This window comes from Microcaecilia unicolor, chromosome 1 (genome assembly GCF_901765095.1).
Source record: "Microcaecilia unicolor chromosome 1, aMicUni1.1, whole genome shotgun sequence".
Lineage (NCBI taxonomy): Eukaryota > Metazoa > Chordata > Amphibia > Gymnophiona > Siphonopidae > Microcaecilia > Microcaecilia unicolor.
The window spans coordinates 749,090,276-749,107,211 of NC_044031.1; the positions used below are offsets into that span (position 1 = coordinate 749,090,276).

Here is a 16,936-nt window from a genome sequence, read left to right on the forward strand (position 1 = left end):
ATAAAAATGAAGAAACTGCAGACTGGTGAAGGAGCTATGGACAGGACCAAACCTGCAGTCACGACCACCAGCAGGTCATTCATTAGGACTAAGCTGAACAGGAGAAGCAAAAGGGTCTCTGCTGAAGGTTTGTATGTGACCACAGCATCTGGGTACAGATGTGATCCCTTTTTTTGCCTCTTGACTGTGCTATTATGTAATTAGAAGAACTTAAACTCGATGCGAGTTTGCCTTCCTGCCATCCTGGCCTCTTTTACGCTATGAACCCCTTTTTACATTGGGGTGGGAAGGAAGGAGGGTCAAACAGCCCGAAACTCTCATCTTTAACATCAACTTCTGCTCTTCTTTGCACTGAGCCTGGGAGACACATTTTTACCGACACAGGGACCTTTTTACTAAGCTGTAACAGGTACTAACATGCGCCTAACGCCTCAAAAATGACCTAATAGAGGATATGTGAAAGCATTCTGCATTACGTTTGCCATGTGCACTTGCTAACTATGCACTAAGTAATTTTTTTTGCAGTTTTTGAGGGGGCATGTCGGGGTGGAGAGTGGGCATTCCTGTACAGTACCATGTGCTAACTGGTTAGTGCACAGATAACGCAGAAGCCCTAACCACCTACAAAACAGTTAATTGCTCACGCAGTATTTTTTGAAAATGGTCACAGCACACAGCCATTAACAGAAAAAAAAAAAAAAAAAAAAAACATAGAAAATTGGAGTTTTTACCGCCATGGTAAAAATGGCCTTAACGTGCGAGAACGACATGCGTAAGGGAGTACCAAGACCAATTCTTGCCGCAGCTTAATAAAAGGACCCTATAATTTGTGTATACAGACAAGAGGCCTGCTGTGTTTTAATACAAACCCACCCACCCCCCCAAAAAAACCCCAAAAGTGTGTAACACTAACAAAGAGCAAAAGCACATTCTTAAAAAAACAAGTACAGGAGAGAAGGACATTCCAGAAAATTCTCTCAACGTTAGCTAGCCATGAGAATGTCCACTCATACTTCTGCGGTCAATCAATCAGTCAAATGGAATTTTTACATTTTGCTGGGGGATGGAAGGAGAATATAAATATTAAAACAAAATGAAATAAAAACTTTTCTTTCTAACTTCTGACACAGAAAATATATTCAAGGGGCCAAAAGACAAAATGTGTATTCTGAGATGCCTGTCCCAGGGTTCCTCACCCTCTCCGACACCAGCTCCACCTTTGCACTGTACATTCTTTTGCGAATCATTGCTTGACTGCGCTAGCAGCTACACTTGGAAATCAGATATTTATAAGAAAAGGTTCCCCAAAGGCTCAGAAATCAGGGTCCTGAAATGCAACATCTGCAAATCCTAATCGGATTTAATTTGCAGCATCAAAAATTATGTGTATTATACACATAGTTTTGATGCTGCAAATTAAATCCTAATATTTTGCCCTCTACCTGCTGTCCCTGTTCGCTCTCTCTATTTTTGTTGAGATGCCCTCCCTTACAGTTTGTTTATTGGCTCATTGTAAACTGCTTACACGTTTACTTCGATGTACTGCAAATCATTAAAAGAAACGTGAACTGAGATCTGCATTCAACTTGCCACAGAACCTCAAAAGTCTTAGCAATGAGTAGCTAAAAGAGAAGGAAGGGATTTTTGTGTCCCAAGATATGCTTATAACACAACCCTCCACCAGTGAATGGGAGACGGGTTTTAAAAGTTAAATGTACAGAATCTGACATCTGGATACTGCAGAGTGCCAAAGACAGCTCAGCCTAAGTAAAACAGATTTTGTAACGGAGCAGGGCTCTCGGCCATTTCCTTCTTGCTTGGATCTGCCCTGGGAGGCCTACTACACCGATATGCCATCTCATACTGGGGCTAGTTTCAATTATTTCAACGCGACGATGAGGGGAAACGAACACCCATTACCAAACAAATGAAGCCACTTTCACAAGTGCAACGTCACAGTCACCACGACTTCTGCAGAACTACAAGGGTTAGCTTGGGAAGAAGGGAGACCAATTCATCACGCTGCTTGCCCCCCCTTCCCTGAGGGCTGCCAGATAAAAATGAGGTATGGTACAAAGCTGCTGCTTTCAGAAGGACCAGCAGCTCCAGAGCACCTATTCCTCCATCAACAGCAGAGACTGTCTAATGCTGTGGAGGTGCCAAACAAGGAGATCTGTCCTTCGTTTGCATGAGCTCCCAATCAGACCTGTGAGCCGTGTTTCTTCTGATTCAGGAAGATGCATATTTCCCTCAGTACATATCACCCCCCAGTTATTCTTGTCGTCCACACGGTTTTACATGGTAAACACATCTATAGCAATACTGCAAAGTACTGAATCAAACACATCAGTGTTACAAAGAGCTTAGGCAATCCAGAGGCTTGCCTAGAGGCTGCATTGCCTGGCCTCAAGTCCCTTGTCCTTTCAAAAATATGAATTTTGTCCTTGTTGGAGTGTAATGTTTTGACATCCTCAAAGGCATAATAAGCAGCAAGTGTGAAATTCACATCCCCTGTGGTTAACAGGTCAAACACGCATGACTGGAAGTAAAGGTCTTCTACTGGCAACTTCTCCTTGCATTTCGCAGTGGCCGTTTCATAAGTGAAGGCCTCCGCGGAAGCTGATCCCTGCCTCCGTGACCGGCTTTCCGTGGCCTGCATATGGAAGTTTTGGAAGTCAATCTGCTGGTTGAGCGGGCATCCTCGGAGGCACAGGTGGAGTCCCTGGTTGTCTTTGTCCTCCACCGCATTCACCACTTCTTCTGGCATCCGCACGGCGAAAGTCAGGTAGCGGCCCACTTGCCTCACCACAATGGTCGTGCCAATGTACTTGGCCTGAATCTCGATATGTTGACCAGCAACCTTCTCAATGATTTTCAGGCTGTTGGCGCCACTCTTGTCTCCTCCATTTTTGGAGCCGTCCATGAAAGCTGTGGGTAGTTCATCCATTTCTGCTTGGTATTCCTTCTGATCTACACACTCCTGGAAGTTTTTGAAAATTATAGTGAGCTGCAAAAGAAAGAGAAAAAGATACATAGTATCCGGTAAATGCTACAGTTCTAATGATCATAGATATAATATTTAAACATACGTAAGACAGGGAGAACTAAGTTCAGAAAGCACAATCTTCAATCAGGTCTGGTTTTCATGCAATCCATTTAGAACATTCAAGGTGTACAGATTTCTATCTAACAATTAGGCTAATTTGTATTATTTTTGGTTATTGTGAAAGCTGAATGTGGGTGAGCATCTTAGGGACCAATTGGAGACGTACTGCTATAAGACAATATGAATATTCATCGCTGGGTTTTGTGAATATTAAAAGCATTTTGGGAGTTAGGAACTGGGATGCTGCGCTATGTACGGATTCTGTATCGGCAATTATGCCAGTAATTGCTGTTACAAAATACTAGACTAGGTCGGTATGCGCCAACATTTAGGCTGATGTAAACGTCTGTGGTCGCCTCTGTCTCGCTGTCTTCGGACTCTGCATCGCTGCCGCTCTCCTCCGCAACCCCATGTCCCTATCAGGTATCGGTGCCGGTCGTTCCATCTTCACTTACCAAGTCAGGGTTACGGCGGCCGCCAGCAGCGGTAAAAGGCGTGCAGCCTAGGCCCTTTTCTCTCTCTCAGCTGTGGTCCTGCCCTTGCGGAAACAGGAAATGAGGGCGGGACCACAGCTGAGAGAGAGAAAAGGGCTGAGCCTCCACGCCTTTTACCGCTGCTGGCAGCTGCCGTAACCCCAACAAGGTAAGTCAAGATGACTTTCAAACTTGTTCCTGGGGAACTGAGGAACTGAGTTTGATTCCCACTTCAGGCACAGGCAGCTCCTTGTGACTCTGGGCAAGTCACTTAACCCTCCATTGCCCCATGTAAGCCGCATTGAGCCTGCCATGAGTGGGAAAGTGCAGGGTACAAATGTAACAAAAATAAAATAGACACTATTGGCGATTCTACATGGAATGTTGCTACTATTGGAGATTCTACATGGAATGTTGCTATTCCACTAGCAACATTCCATGTAGAAGGCTGCGCAGGTTTCTGTTTCTGTGAGTCTGACGTCCTGCACGGACGTGCAGGACATCAGACTCACAGAAGCAGAAGCCTGCGTGGCCACATTGGTGATCTGCAAGGGCCGACTTCGACATGGAATGTGGCTAGTGGAATAGCAACATTCCATGTAGAATCTCCAATAGTAGCAACAGTGGAGGAGAGGAGTGGCCTAGTGGTTAGGGTGGTAGACTCTGGTCCTGAGGAACTGAGTTCGATTCCCACTTCAGGCACAGGCAGCTCCTTGTGACTCTGGGCAAGTCACTTAACCCTCCATTGCCCCATGTAAGCCGCATTGAGCCTGCCATGAGTGGGAAAGCGCGGGGTACAAATGTAACAAAAATAAAATAAAAAATCTCTCTCAATAACAAAAAGAGAATTAAAGAATAATGAAAGGTGGTGAGAGAAAACAGAGACCCAGGTCCCAAAAGCAGTTATAGGAGATTGTACATACCAGCTAGAGTCAAGTAAAACAATGACCTGGGCAAAGCTAAGGAAAAAAGCTTAGTTCCTTTAGCTAGTAAGGCGTTCGCTGACTGATCAGCTCTTTGGATCTTATTTCTCCGAGAGGAAACCTTTATCTACTGGAAAATCCCTGAATAAATAGACCCTTTTGTTCTACAGTCTGAGATTTTCAACAGAACTCAAGGCAGATGAAAACATGTTGATGTGTCAACAGTCTCTATATCCCTGTGAAAATTTGTTCCCAGTCAAAATCTGTAGGCTCTGGAGAGTCTCAGTTCTCCTATTCCACTCTCCACCGCTGCAGGCACTGCCAACGTGTTACTGATTTATCATTTCTGGCAAAAATTCACACATACACACAAAAAAAGCTCAAAATCCAACCCCGAGGCCCAAAAAGCTGTCATTAATTTAAGGGGAGTTTTTGTGTTCTTGATTTACAGTCATTTACGGATCTCCGCCCTTTCCTGCCTCACACCTCTGTGGTCCCAGAACAGGTCATACACGAATAAACATTTACAATCGCATTGAAACCTGGCCCAGAGCAAATGCTTGCAGTTTTCAATGAGAGACTCGCTCCTGTAGGACTCTGTTGTTCAATACATCTGCCACAGGTGGTTCTTCAAAGGTCCTCAGCGTGGTACCCTATACCACAACAGGAACACGGGGAAGCCCCTACCACAAAAGGAGCATGAAGTAGTCTACACCTGAGTTACAACCACCACTGCACATGTGCAGTCAGACTCACCAATCCACAACAACTGTTTACATTATTATTTACATAAAGGCTCTGCACCAATTTTCAAGGAGAAAGTGTGCAAACTTTCTCTTCAATAACTGCTGTGCTTCCATGGACGCTTGTACCTGCTCCTTGTGTAAGTGCTTTGTTCATGGAAAATAATGCATATGAATCTGAAGTCTACAAAGAATTCCCCTCCCTGACCTAAAAGTGCCCCCAAGTATGTCTCCTAGCGTGGCTAGAAGCACAGGTGCTTGGAGGGAGAGGGTATTCTCTACCTAAGTTTAACATGGTTAATTTTGAAACAGTCCCTTTCTCTAAGTAAAATCAATACTTCCCCAGGGAAAAACTTTTTCTAACTTGTTTTCTCTGGGAAGATACTGCCATACTACGACATTCTACTGAATCAGTTTGTGCTGTTTGTCCAGTTGCATCACTGGCCGCATAAAAATCTACCAGTCAACCTAACATGTCACTGGTGACTACTGTAAGGACACACAACTGACATACAGTTGTGCATTGAGCATCAATTGTCCCCTGGGAGTTCAGAAATGGAATCCAAATGTGGCTCTTTGCACCTTGGCCCACTAATGACCTTCTTCTAGGTTGAGAGAATGTGCTGGAGGCAGAAGCAAGTAGGCCTCGCCCTTGCGTTTCCAAGGTGGGTAGGGTCTGGGGGGGGGGTCACTACACCACCACAGATGGTGGTGTCAAGGGGGGAGGGCTGGTGGGTTTCAAGTTCACTGGACCTGGGAACTTGTGCCATACTTCACCTCAGACGACCTTTGATGGAAGCTTTACGCCTCGGTAGGCCTGGCGTTAAAAGTCCCGCCATTCTCCTCAGCCTTTAATTGTTCTGCACATTTTTTGGCATCACCATGGTATATTTAATTGCTGTGATTTGAATAGGTTTAAACGTGCCGTGCCCTGATCCGTCACCCAAGGCTTTGTGTACGGTTAATTTTTGTGCAAAACCTTTTTCTGAATCGGGTGCCCACAAAGTTGTAGGCCGAAGGACACCGCTCTAGGATTTGTTTTCTCCATGCAAGGTCTTCTCCTCGTCTCTCTTGCAGTGTGACCCCTCAGCACTTTGGGGCAATTCTAAATCTGGGGTGTCCATTTAGGCAGCTTGAGGGCGCTTGGTGAGAGCCTATTAGATTTGTTACAGAAGTCTAGTGTAATCTGTTATTGATACACATGCAATTAGACCAGTCACAGACTTGGCATAACTGCAGTTGCGTAAATACAGCGGGGATGTGCATAACTTGCAGTATTCTGCAAATTATACATGTAAGCGGGATCCCTGCCCCTAAGAGGAAAGGCTAAAGCGGCTAGGGCTCTTCAAGATTGGGGAAAAGACGGCTGAGGGGAGATATGATAGAAGTCTATAAAATAATGAGTGGAGTGGAACGGGTAGACGTGAATCACTTGTTTACTCTTTCCAAAACTACTAGGACTAGGGGGCATGCAATGAAGCTACAAAGTAGCAAATTTAAAACAAATTGGAGAGAATATTTCTTCACTCAACGTGTAATTTAACTCTGGAATTTGTTGTCAGAGAATGTGGTAAAAAGCAGTTAGCTTAGCAGGGTTTAAAAAAAAGGTTTGGATAGCTTCCTAAAAGAAAAGTCCATAAGCCATTATTAAAATGGACTTGGGGAAAATCCACTGCTTATTTCTAGGATAAGCAGCATAAAATGTTATTGTACTTTTTTTGGGATGTTGCCAGGTACTTGTGATCTGGATTGGCCACTGTTGGAAACAGGACACTGGGCTTGATGAACCTTCGGTCTGTCCCAGCATGACAATACTTATGTACGCCGCTTGCATTTAAACGCTATTCCCCAGACTCTATATATGGCGTCCAAAGTTAGGCGTGCTTCTGAAATGTGCACACAAATAAATTGGATAATGATCTCTGAACCATCAATAACTGGATGCTAACATCCAATTACTAATGTTAAATGGCACACATTAAAATGTGTGCATGCATCTGGCTGTGTGCTATTCTATAAGGCATGGCACCTAACTCTGCTAGCATGTAATCAAAAGGGGGAGTGGACACTGCATGTCAAGGATGTTATTCTGAAAATTGCATGCGGAATTACAGAATACTGCTTAACAGCGCCTAACGTGGATGTTGGCATTTATACTAGATTTCAGCAGGCGCCAAGACCGGCACCCAAAAGTTAGGTGCAGCATCCCTGCTAAACGCTATCCTATATAATAAAACGCACCTCCAACATTCTGAAGCTGACTGCATGACTGAGGCATTCCTGCTCTCTGTATCGATCTCCTGAATTGACATCACGTACTTCCGGGTTTGTCAGAAGCAGAAGTGACCAACCACATGAGGTTTCTCGGCTTCAGAATGTTGGAGGTGCATTCTATTAAATAGGATTGGTCAGTTCCTTGAAGCACAGCCAGAGCTCAGCGTCCTGCACAGTTAACGCTCAGACACCAGAGAGAGAGGGGGGAGCCTGACACCAGAGAGGTGGGGGGAGGTATCTCTGTCACACACACACACACTCTCTCTCTCACAGTCAATGTCTTTCTCTCTCCCTCACTCTCACACACTGTCTCTCACACACTCTATGTCTCACACTGTATCACATTCACTCTCTATGTGTCACACAGTCACTCACACACTCTCTTGGTCTCATACACTCAGTCTCACAGAGAGTCTGTGTCTGACACACACTCTCTCACACACACACACACTGTATCTGTGTGAAACACACTCTCTCTCACACTGTGTCTCACATATGCACTTGCACACACACACTCTCTCTCACAGACACACACACTCTCTCACACACACACACACACTGTATCTGTGTGAAACACACTCTCTCTCACACTGTGTCTCACATATGCACTTGCACACACACACTCTCTCACAGACACACACACTCTCTCTCACACACACTCGCACATTCACTCTCTCCACACAGTCACTCTCACATACACTCTCTCAAACATACACACTCCGAGGAAAACCTTGCTAGCGCCCGTTTCATTTGTGTCAGAAACAGGCCTTTTTTACTAGTTCTACATAAAGGGCGTGAGCCCTTTATCGAATAGCGCTGAATTCTTTTAAGATTCTACATGGAATGTTGCTACTAGTTGAGATTCTGGAATGTTGAGACTCTATGTGGAATGTTGCTATTATTTGAGATTCTACACAGAATGTTGCTAGTGGAGGAGTAGCCTAGTGGTTAGTGCATCAAACCTTGATCCTGGGGAACTGGGTTCAATTCCCACCACAGCTCCCTGTGACCCTGGGCAAGTTACTTAACTCTCCATTGCCCCAGGTACAAATACGTACCTGTATATACTATGTAAACTGCTTTGAATGTAGTTGCAAACCCCCCCCCCCCCCCCCCCCGAAAGGCAGTACATCAAATCCCATTCCCTTTCTCCCCCTCCCTTCCTAAAAGAAAAGTCCATAAGCCATTATTAAGATGGACTTGGGGAAAATCCACTGAATGTTCTAGGATAAGCAGCGTAAAATGTGTTTTACTCTTTTAGGATCTTGCCAGGTACTTGGTGACCTGAACTGGCCGCTGTTGGAAACAGGATACTGGGCTCGATGGACCTTCGGTCTGTCCCAGTATGGCAATGCTTATGTTCTTATTCTATACAGGAAATGAGGCATCTAAGTTCCACCAGGTGGCCCCCTAAAGGACTGACCAAAGCTACACATCCATCCCCGGTAAGGACAAAGAAATCAACGGCTTCCAACGTGAAGTAGCTCTGGGACTAGATAGTACTACTACTTGACATTTCTAGAGCGCTACTAGGGTTACGCAGCGCTGTACAGTTTAACAAAGAAGGACAGTCCCTGCTCGAAGGAGCTTACAATCTAAAGGACGAAATGTCAAGTTGGGGCAGTCAAGATTTCCTGAATAGAGGTGTAGTGGTTAGGTGCCGAAGGCGACAATGAAGAGGTGGGCTTTGAGCAAGGATGTGAAGATGGGCAGGGAGGGGGCCTGGCGTATGGGCTCAGGGAGATTATTCCAAGCATGGGGTGAGGCAAGGCAGAAAGGGCAGAGCCTGGAGTTGGCGGTGGTGGAGAAGGGTACTGAAAGGAGGGATATGTCTTGAGAGCGGAGGTTACGGGTAGGAACGTAAGGGGAGATGAGGGTAGAGAGGTAAGGAGGGACTGCAGATCGAGCGCATTTGTAGATAGCAGAGACATTATTTTAAGCACTCTTCCCATTAGTATTATTGAAACGTGTGGGGGGTGAGAGACTGTGCAGTACACTAGCGGAGTGAAAAAGGACTGACTTTCGGGCTGGCTGGCGTGTATCATCTTCACAACAGAAGAACACTCAGCAGAAATCCTACACCTGACACGGGGGTGGGGGGAGGGGGGCCTATTTTATTACCAAGGCTCAACATTTTCCATCTGAGTTCCTCACAACTGTATCTGCTGCTGTGGCGAATTTATCTTGGCTAGAAAAGCGCAGTGAGAGGAGCCGAGAGACCAGAACATGTTGATACTAATATGGAAATGAGGAGTGCGATGGAAAAAGTGACCCTGTAAAATGATGCATGGAGCTCACTTCCCTGTCTGCAGAGTGGAGTCTGCAAATGGAAAGCTTTCTGCTAGAACTCAAAACTGCCAGTGTGCACGGTCAAATTATTCTCGACACGTCATCGTATATATTACATCAACAATTCTCAAGCTGTTAAAATTTGCTTTTTTTTCGGGGCTCCGGCTAAAACTCTGATAAAAAAAAAGTTAAAAGCCTGATTCTGCATAGGATGTTTCAGGCGGAAACGGAAGCTAATTTCAGTGAGTATTTTATAAAAAGCTTGCTAAATGCAGAGCCTTTTTGCAAGATAATCTATAATGGGCGGTAAATATTGGGCACACAGGGGCCATTTTTACGCATAACTAAATCAGGCAGTTGGTGCTAAATTAGCATTAAGTACCAATAACTGGTATCAACAAAGGGAAAGGGAAATGGGACTTGATATTCCGCCTTTCTGTGGTATTTTGCAACTACATTCAAAGTGGTTTACATATATTCAGGTACTTATTTTGTAACAGGGACAATGGAGGGTTAAGTGACTTGCCCAGAGTCACAAGGAACTGCAGTGGGAATTGAACTCAGTTCCCCAGAATCAGAGTCCACTGCACTAACCACTAGGCTACTCCTCCATTAGCAACATTCCATGTAGAAACCTGCCCTTGCAGATCAGCAATGCGGCTGCGCAGGCTTCTGTTTCTGTGAGTCTGACATCCTGCACATAGGTGCAGGATGTCAGACTCACAGAAACAGAAGCCTGCGCGGCCACATTGCTGATCTGCAAGGTAAAATTATGTATAATCATACCTGATAATTTTCTTTCCATTAATCATAGCTGATCAATCCATAGACTGGTGGGTTGTGTCCATCTACCAGCAGGTGGAGATAGAGAGCAAACTTTTGCCTCCCTATATGTGGTCATGTGCTGCCGGAAACTCCTCAGTATGTCGATATCAAAGCTCCATCCGCAGGACTCAGCACTTAGAGAATTACACCCACGAAGGGACACTCTGCCCAGCTCACCACCGCCGAAACGGGGGAGGGGAATTAACCCAGCTCATCCCCACACAAGTGGGGGAGGGGAATCCGTCCAGCTCATCCCCGCGGAGCGGGGGAGGGACACCACACCCGCCGATGCGGGGGGATCTGGCTTATCCTGCAACCGCAACCGCGGGAGGAGCTGACTGACCCTAACACCGCCGAAGCGGGAGGGGTACAAAGCTGCCCTACAGCCGCACGAAGCGGGAGGGAGTGCCGGCAGAATTTATGTCTCAATCCAGCCCCGTAAAATGGAGGGGAGAGGAATGCAGCAGCTCACTGTAACACAAACTCGTCTCAACTCTTGAAGAATCCAAGTGAAAGAACTTGAACACGAAGTCTTTCTGAAATAACTGAAGACTAAACTTGAACCTGAAATGCAACCAGAATAAAAACAGAACAGATATCTGGGAGGGGCTATGGATTGATCAGCTATGATTAATGGAAAGAAAATTATCAGGTATGATTATACATAATTTTACCTTCCATATCATCAAGCTGATCAATCCATAGACTGGTGGGATGTACCGAAGCAGTACTCACCCAGGGCGGGACATTGAAATCCCTGACCTCAACACTGAAGCTCCAAACCGGGCCTCCGCCCGTGCAGCCACAGTCAAACGGTAATGCTTGGGGAATGTATGAGCCGAAGCCCAAGTTGCCGCCTTGCATATCTCTTCCAAGGAGACGGATCCGGCCTCTGCCATCGAGGCCGCCTGAGCTCTCGTGGAGTGAGCCTTCAGCTGGATAGGCGGCACCTTCCCCGCGGCCACATAAGCCGCTGCAATGGCTTCCTTGACCCATCTTGCCACTGTAGGCTTAGCAGCCTGCAGACCCTTACGAGGACCTGCAAACAGGACAAACAGATGGTCCGATTCCGGAAATCAATGGTCACTTCCAAGTATCTGAAGATGACTCGTCTCTCATCCAGATATTTAAGAGCAGAGTACTCCTCTGGGTAGTCCTCCCTACGAAAGGAAGGGAGACAGAGCTGCTGATTCACATGGAAGCGAGAAACAATCTTGGGCAGGAAGGAAGGCACTGTGCGAATAGTCACTCCTGCCTCAGTGAACTGCAGAAAAGGCTCTCGACATGAGAGCGCCTGGAGCTCGGAAACTCTTCTGGCTGAAGTGATAGCCACCAAAAAGACTGCTTTCAACGTCAGGTCTTTCAGAGATGCCCTCGACAAGGGTTCAAAAGGCGGCTTCTGCAATTCTCTTAGTACCAGGTTGAGATCCCACGCAGGCACCACTGAGTGCAGAGGAGGGCGCAGGTGATTAACTCCTTTGAGAAAGCGCACCACATCTGGCTGTGAAGCCAGGGAAGCACCCTTCAGGCGGCCCCTGAAGCAAGCCAGAGCCGCTACCTGGACTTTAAGGGAACTGAGCGACAGGCCTTTCTCCAGACCTTCTTGCAGGAACGCCAACACTGAAGCAATTGGAGCAGTGAAGGGAGAAAGAGAGCCTGCTTCACACCACGCTGCAAAGATACGCCAAACCCTGGCGTAAGCAGTAGAAGTAGAGCGCTTCCTCGCTCTCAGCATAGTGGCGATGACATTGTCTGAGAAGCCCTTCTTCCTCAGACGCTGCCGCTCAATAGCCAGGCCGTAAGACCAAAGGGGGAGGGATCCTCCATCACCACGGGACCCTGATGTACCAGGCCCTGCTCCACTGACAGCCGCAGAGGATCGTCGACTGAGAGCCTGATCAAGTCCGCATACCAGGGACGTCTGGGACAATCCGGACCCACCAGGATTACCCTGCCGGGATGCTTTGCCACCCGGTCTAGCACCCTGCCCAACATGGGCCAGGGCGGGAACACATAGAGGAGCTCTTGTGTCGGCCACTGTTGGAGAAGAGCATCTACTCCCAGGGATCGAGGGTCCCGTCCTCTGCTGAAAAAGCGCGGCACTTGGCCATTGGCCGATGACGCCATCAGATCTAGGCTCGGCTGGCCCCAGCGCTTCGTGATGTCCAAGAACGCCTGAGCAGATAGTTGCCACTCTCCGGGCTCCAAGGTATGGCGACTGAGAAAGTCCGCCTTGACATTCATGACTCCGGCAATGTGGGCTGCTGAAAGCTGCTCCAGGTTCGCTTCCGCCCACTGGCAAAGACTCATAGCCTCCTTGGCTAGAGGGGCGCTCTTGGTACCCTCCCTGGCGGTTGATATAGGCCACAGTCGTGGCATTGTCCGACAGGACCCGTACAGGCTTCAACACCAGTACCGGGATGAACTCCAATAACACCAACCGAATGGCTCTGAGTTCCAGGAGGTTGATAGACCACTTGCCTCTGCAGGAGACTAGAGCCCCTGCGCTGTCCTTCCCAAGCAGTGGGCTCCCCAGCCCATCAAAGAGGCGTCTGTCGTGACGACAATCCACTCCGGGGTCACCAGAGGCAATCCTGCAGACAACTTGTCTGTCTGCGTCCACCAGCTCAGCGCCTTGCGCACTGCTGGGTCCACGGGAAGGCGCACAGCATAATCCTCCGACATCGGAGTCCAGCGCAGCAGCAGAGATAGCTGTAGTGGTCTCATATGAGCCCTGGCCCAGGGCACTACTTCCATCGTGGCCGTCATAGAGCCCAACAGCTGCACGTAGTCCCAAGCCCGAATAGGAGAGGCTACTAGGGACTAGTCCACCTGAGCCTGAAGCTTGACAATCCGATTGTCTGGCAGGAACACTCTGCCCACTTGGGTGTCGAATCGAACTCCCAGATACTCCAGGGACTGAGTCGGGCGCAGCTGGCTCTTCTTCCAGTTGATGATCCATCCCAGGGAGCTCACAAGAGCAACTACCCGGTCCATAGCTTTGCCGCACTCTGCATAAGAGGGGGCTCGGATCAACCAGTCGTCCAGATAAGGATGGACTTGTACTCCTTCCTTTAGCTCCTTGGAAAAGGTCCGCGGAGCAGTAGCCAACCCGAAAGGGAGGGCTCTGAACTGGAAGTGTCGTCTCAGGACTGTAAAACGCAGAAAGCGTTGGAGAGGAGGCCAGATGGGAATATGCAGGTACGCTTCCTTGATGTCCAAGGAAGCCAAGAACTCTCCTGCCTTCACTGCCGCTATAACAGAGCGGAGAGTCTCCATGCGAAAGTGCCTCACTTTCCAGGCCTGATTGACCCCTTTGAGGTCGAGGATAGGCCGGACAGAACCTCCTTTCTTTGGAACCACAAAGTAAATGGAGTAACGTCCCTTGCCAATCTGATTTTTTGGCACCGGAACGACCGCACCCAGGCGGATCAGGTTGTCCAAGGTCTGCTGCACTGCCACAGCTTGACCGGAGACTTGCAGGGAGAGAGTACAAACCCGTCTCTTAAGGGTTGGCAGAACTCTAGCTTGTAGCCGTCTCTGATGACTTCCAGCACCCACGCGTCTGAAGTTATAGTGGTCCACTCGCCCAGAAACGAGGACAGCCGTCCTCCAATCTGCACTGGGGCGTGGACCAAGGCCCCGTCATTGGGTACGAGACCCTGGGGGAGGACCGGAGGGAGCACCTCCGGGACGGCGGTCTCTGCGAAAGGAATGCTGCTTGGGGGAGAAATTCCTCTTGAAGGAAGAGGGGGCAGAGGAACCCGACTTGCCCGGGCGGGTACCGACGGGCTTCCAGCAACCGTCCTCTGGAGGTACCGGGACGAGTACTAGCCCGAGCCCTGACCTCTGGTAATTTCTTGCCCTTAGACGTGCCGAGATCGGTCACGATTTTGTCCAGCTCGACCCCAAAGAGCAGCTTGCCTTTAAAAGGCAATCTAGCCAGGCGGGATTTAGAGGCGTGGTCAGCAGACCAATGTTTCAGCCAAAGCCACCGCCGCGCAGAGACTGTCTGAGCCATGCCTTTAGCTGAGGCTCTCAAGACATCATACAGCAAGTCTGCCAAATAGGCTAAGCCCGATTCCAGGGCCGGCCAATCAGCCCTCAAGGAAAGATCCGAGGGGGAAGCCCGCTGCACCATAGTCAGGCACGCCCTGGCCACATAGGAGCCGCAAACTGAGGCCTGCAAACTTAAAGCAGCTGCCTCAAAGGACGACCTTAAGGCCGCCTCCAATCTTCTGTCTTGGGCGTCCTTTAGGGCCGTGCCACCTTCCACCGGCAACGCCGTTTTCTTAGTCACCGCAGTGATTAAATAATCCACGGTAGGCCACAGAAAGGCCTCACGTTCACTCACAGCCAAAGGATAGAGGCGGGACATAGCCCTAGCCACTTTAAGGCTCGTTTCCGGGACATCCCATTGAGCCGCAATTAAGGTGTGCATGGCATCATGCACGTGGAAGGATCTAGGCGGGCGCTTCGTCCCCAGCATAATGGCAGAGCCAACAGGGGCTGAGGGAAAGACGTCCTCCGGAGAGGAAATCTTCAAAGTGTCCATGGCCTGTAAAAACAGGTTGGGCAAATCCTCTGGGCTAAAAAGCCGCGCTGCAGAGGGGTCATCCGCTCCATCCGAGCGGGGATCTATCTCCTCCAAGGAATCCGCAAAGGACCGTTGGGAGACCTCAGACACGCTGCCCTCATCTACATCGGAGGAGACAAAGTCCTCCAAGGCCTGGAAATCAACCCGAGGGCGTTTACCTCTGGGAACCTCAACCTCTTTATCAGAAGAGGGAGCAGGGGCAGCGTTTGGCATGAGGAAAGCCTGATGCAGCAGCAAAACAAACTCGGGGGAGAAACCCCCCAGACTGTGCACTTCCGCAGCCTGGGCAACAGCCCTAGACACACTCTCAACCGGCGCTCGCAATAGCGGGGGAGAGACATGCTGCGCATCCAAAATGGCGTCCGGCGCGAAACTCCGCGAAGGAGCCGCGCGGGAAGAACGGCGCTTAACTTTAGCCGCTTGTGCCGTCGCCCAAATTAAGGGCGTTCATGGCATGTCTCCAACCTCAAGGGCGGCCCACGAAGAAGCCGTCCGAGCCGCGTGGCCGGCCAAGATGGCGGAGGCGAGGAGCGGGGGATGGGCGTTTATGGCGGGAAAAAACCGCCACGCCGGAGGAACGACCGGGACATTCATCGGTCACTAAACTGTCACCCATCAAGGGCGAATCAGGTTGTAAAACCCCCGCATCCCCTCTAGAAGCGCTCCAGCGATCCGGGGAGCGACCCTTTGCGCCCTCGCCCTCCGACGCCATATGCCACGAGGAGAAGAATCGGGGAACCCCCTGCCCGCTATAAAAAGGTAAAATTACCTGCTTGCCGCTCCGAGCTGTAACGAACTGGTGTCCCAGTGAGTAGCTGCAATGAACGTTTAAAGAAACGTCGAATTAAACGCCTTTAAAGACGTTTAAAATTTTTTTTTTTTTTTTTAAACGGAGCCAGCGGGAGGGGGGAGAAAAGGAGGGACCTGGCACCACCAGGTTTGCACTTGCTCAAAAGAGCCCTCAACCCCAGGCCTCAACAAAACCTAAGGATTAGGCTTGGAGGCCTAGCCAGAGCTGCTGCTGTGTGTGACCACCACCTGCTGAGATAGAGAACATACTGGGGAGTTTCCGGCAGCACATGACCACATATAGGGAGGCAAAAGTTTGCTCTCTATCTCCACCTGCTGGTAGATGGACACAACCCACCAGTCTATGGATTGATCAGCTTGATGATATGGAAGGGCAGGTTTCTACATGGAATGTTGCTAGTGGAATAGCAGCATTCCATGTAGAATCTCAAATAGTAGCAACAGAATCTCAATAGTAGCAACATTCCATGTAGAAACTCAAATAGTAGCAACAGAATCTCAATAGTAGCAACATTCCATGTAGAATCTCAAATAGTAGCAACAGAATCTCAATAGTAGCAACATTCCATGTAGAATCTCCAATAGTAGTAACAGAATCTCAACATTCCATGTAGAATCTCAAATAGCAGCAACATTCCATGTAGAATCTCAAATAGGGAAAGGGAACTGGTACTTGACATGGCTACTCCTCCACTCCTTGGCACTAATTTGTGGATAAGAACATAAGAATAGCCCAGTATCCTGTTTCCAACAGTGGCCAATCTAGGTTGCATGCGCTTGGCAGAAGCCCAAAGAGTAGCAAGATTCCGGAATCCCAGAAAAAAAACAAGATTCCATACTACCAATCCCAGGGCAAGAAGGACTTCCCCACATCTATCTCAATAGCAGACTATGAA

General features: G+C 48.5%; 1 protein-coding gene across 1 annotated transcript in view; it reads right to left on the bottom strand.

Annotated features, from left to right (window-relative positions):
- Positions 1-904: 904 nt before the first annotated feature.
- RGMA (repulsive guidance molecule BMP co-receptor a) overlaps positions 905-16,936 on the bottom strand; it is a 106,912-nt gene continuing 90,880 nt past the window's right edge. The window contains exon 4 of the mRNA XM_030189720.1: positions 905-3,007. Within this exon, the coding sequence (XP_030045580.1) occupies positions 2,312-3,007 (696 nt within the window). The 3' untranslated portion in view covers positions 905-2,311. The remainder of the gene's footprint in view (positions 3,008-16,936) is intronic.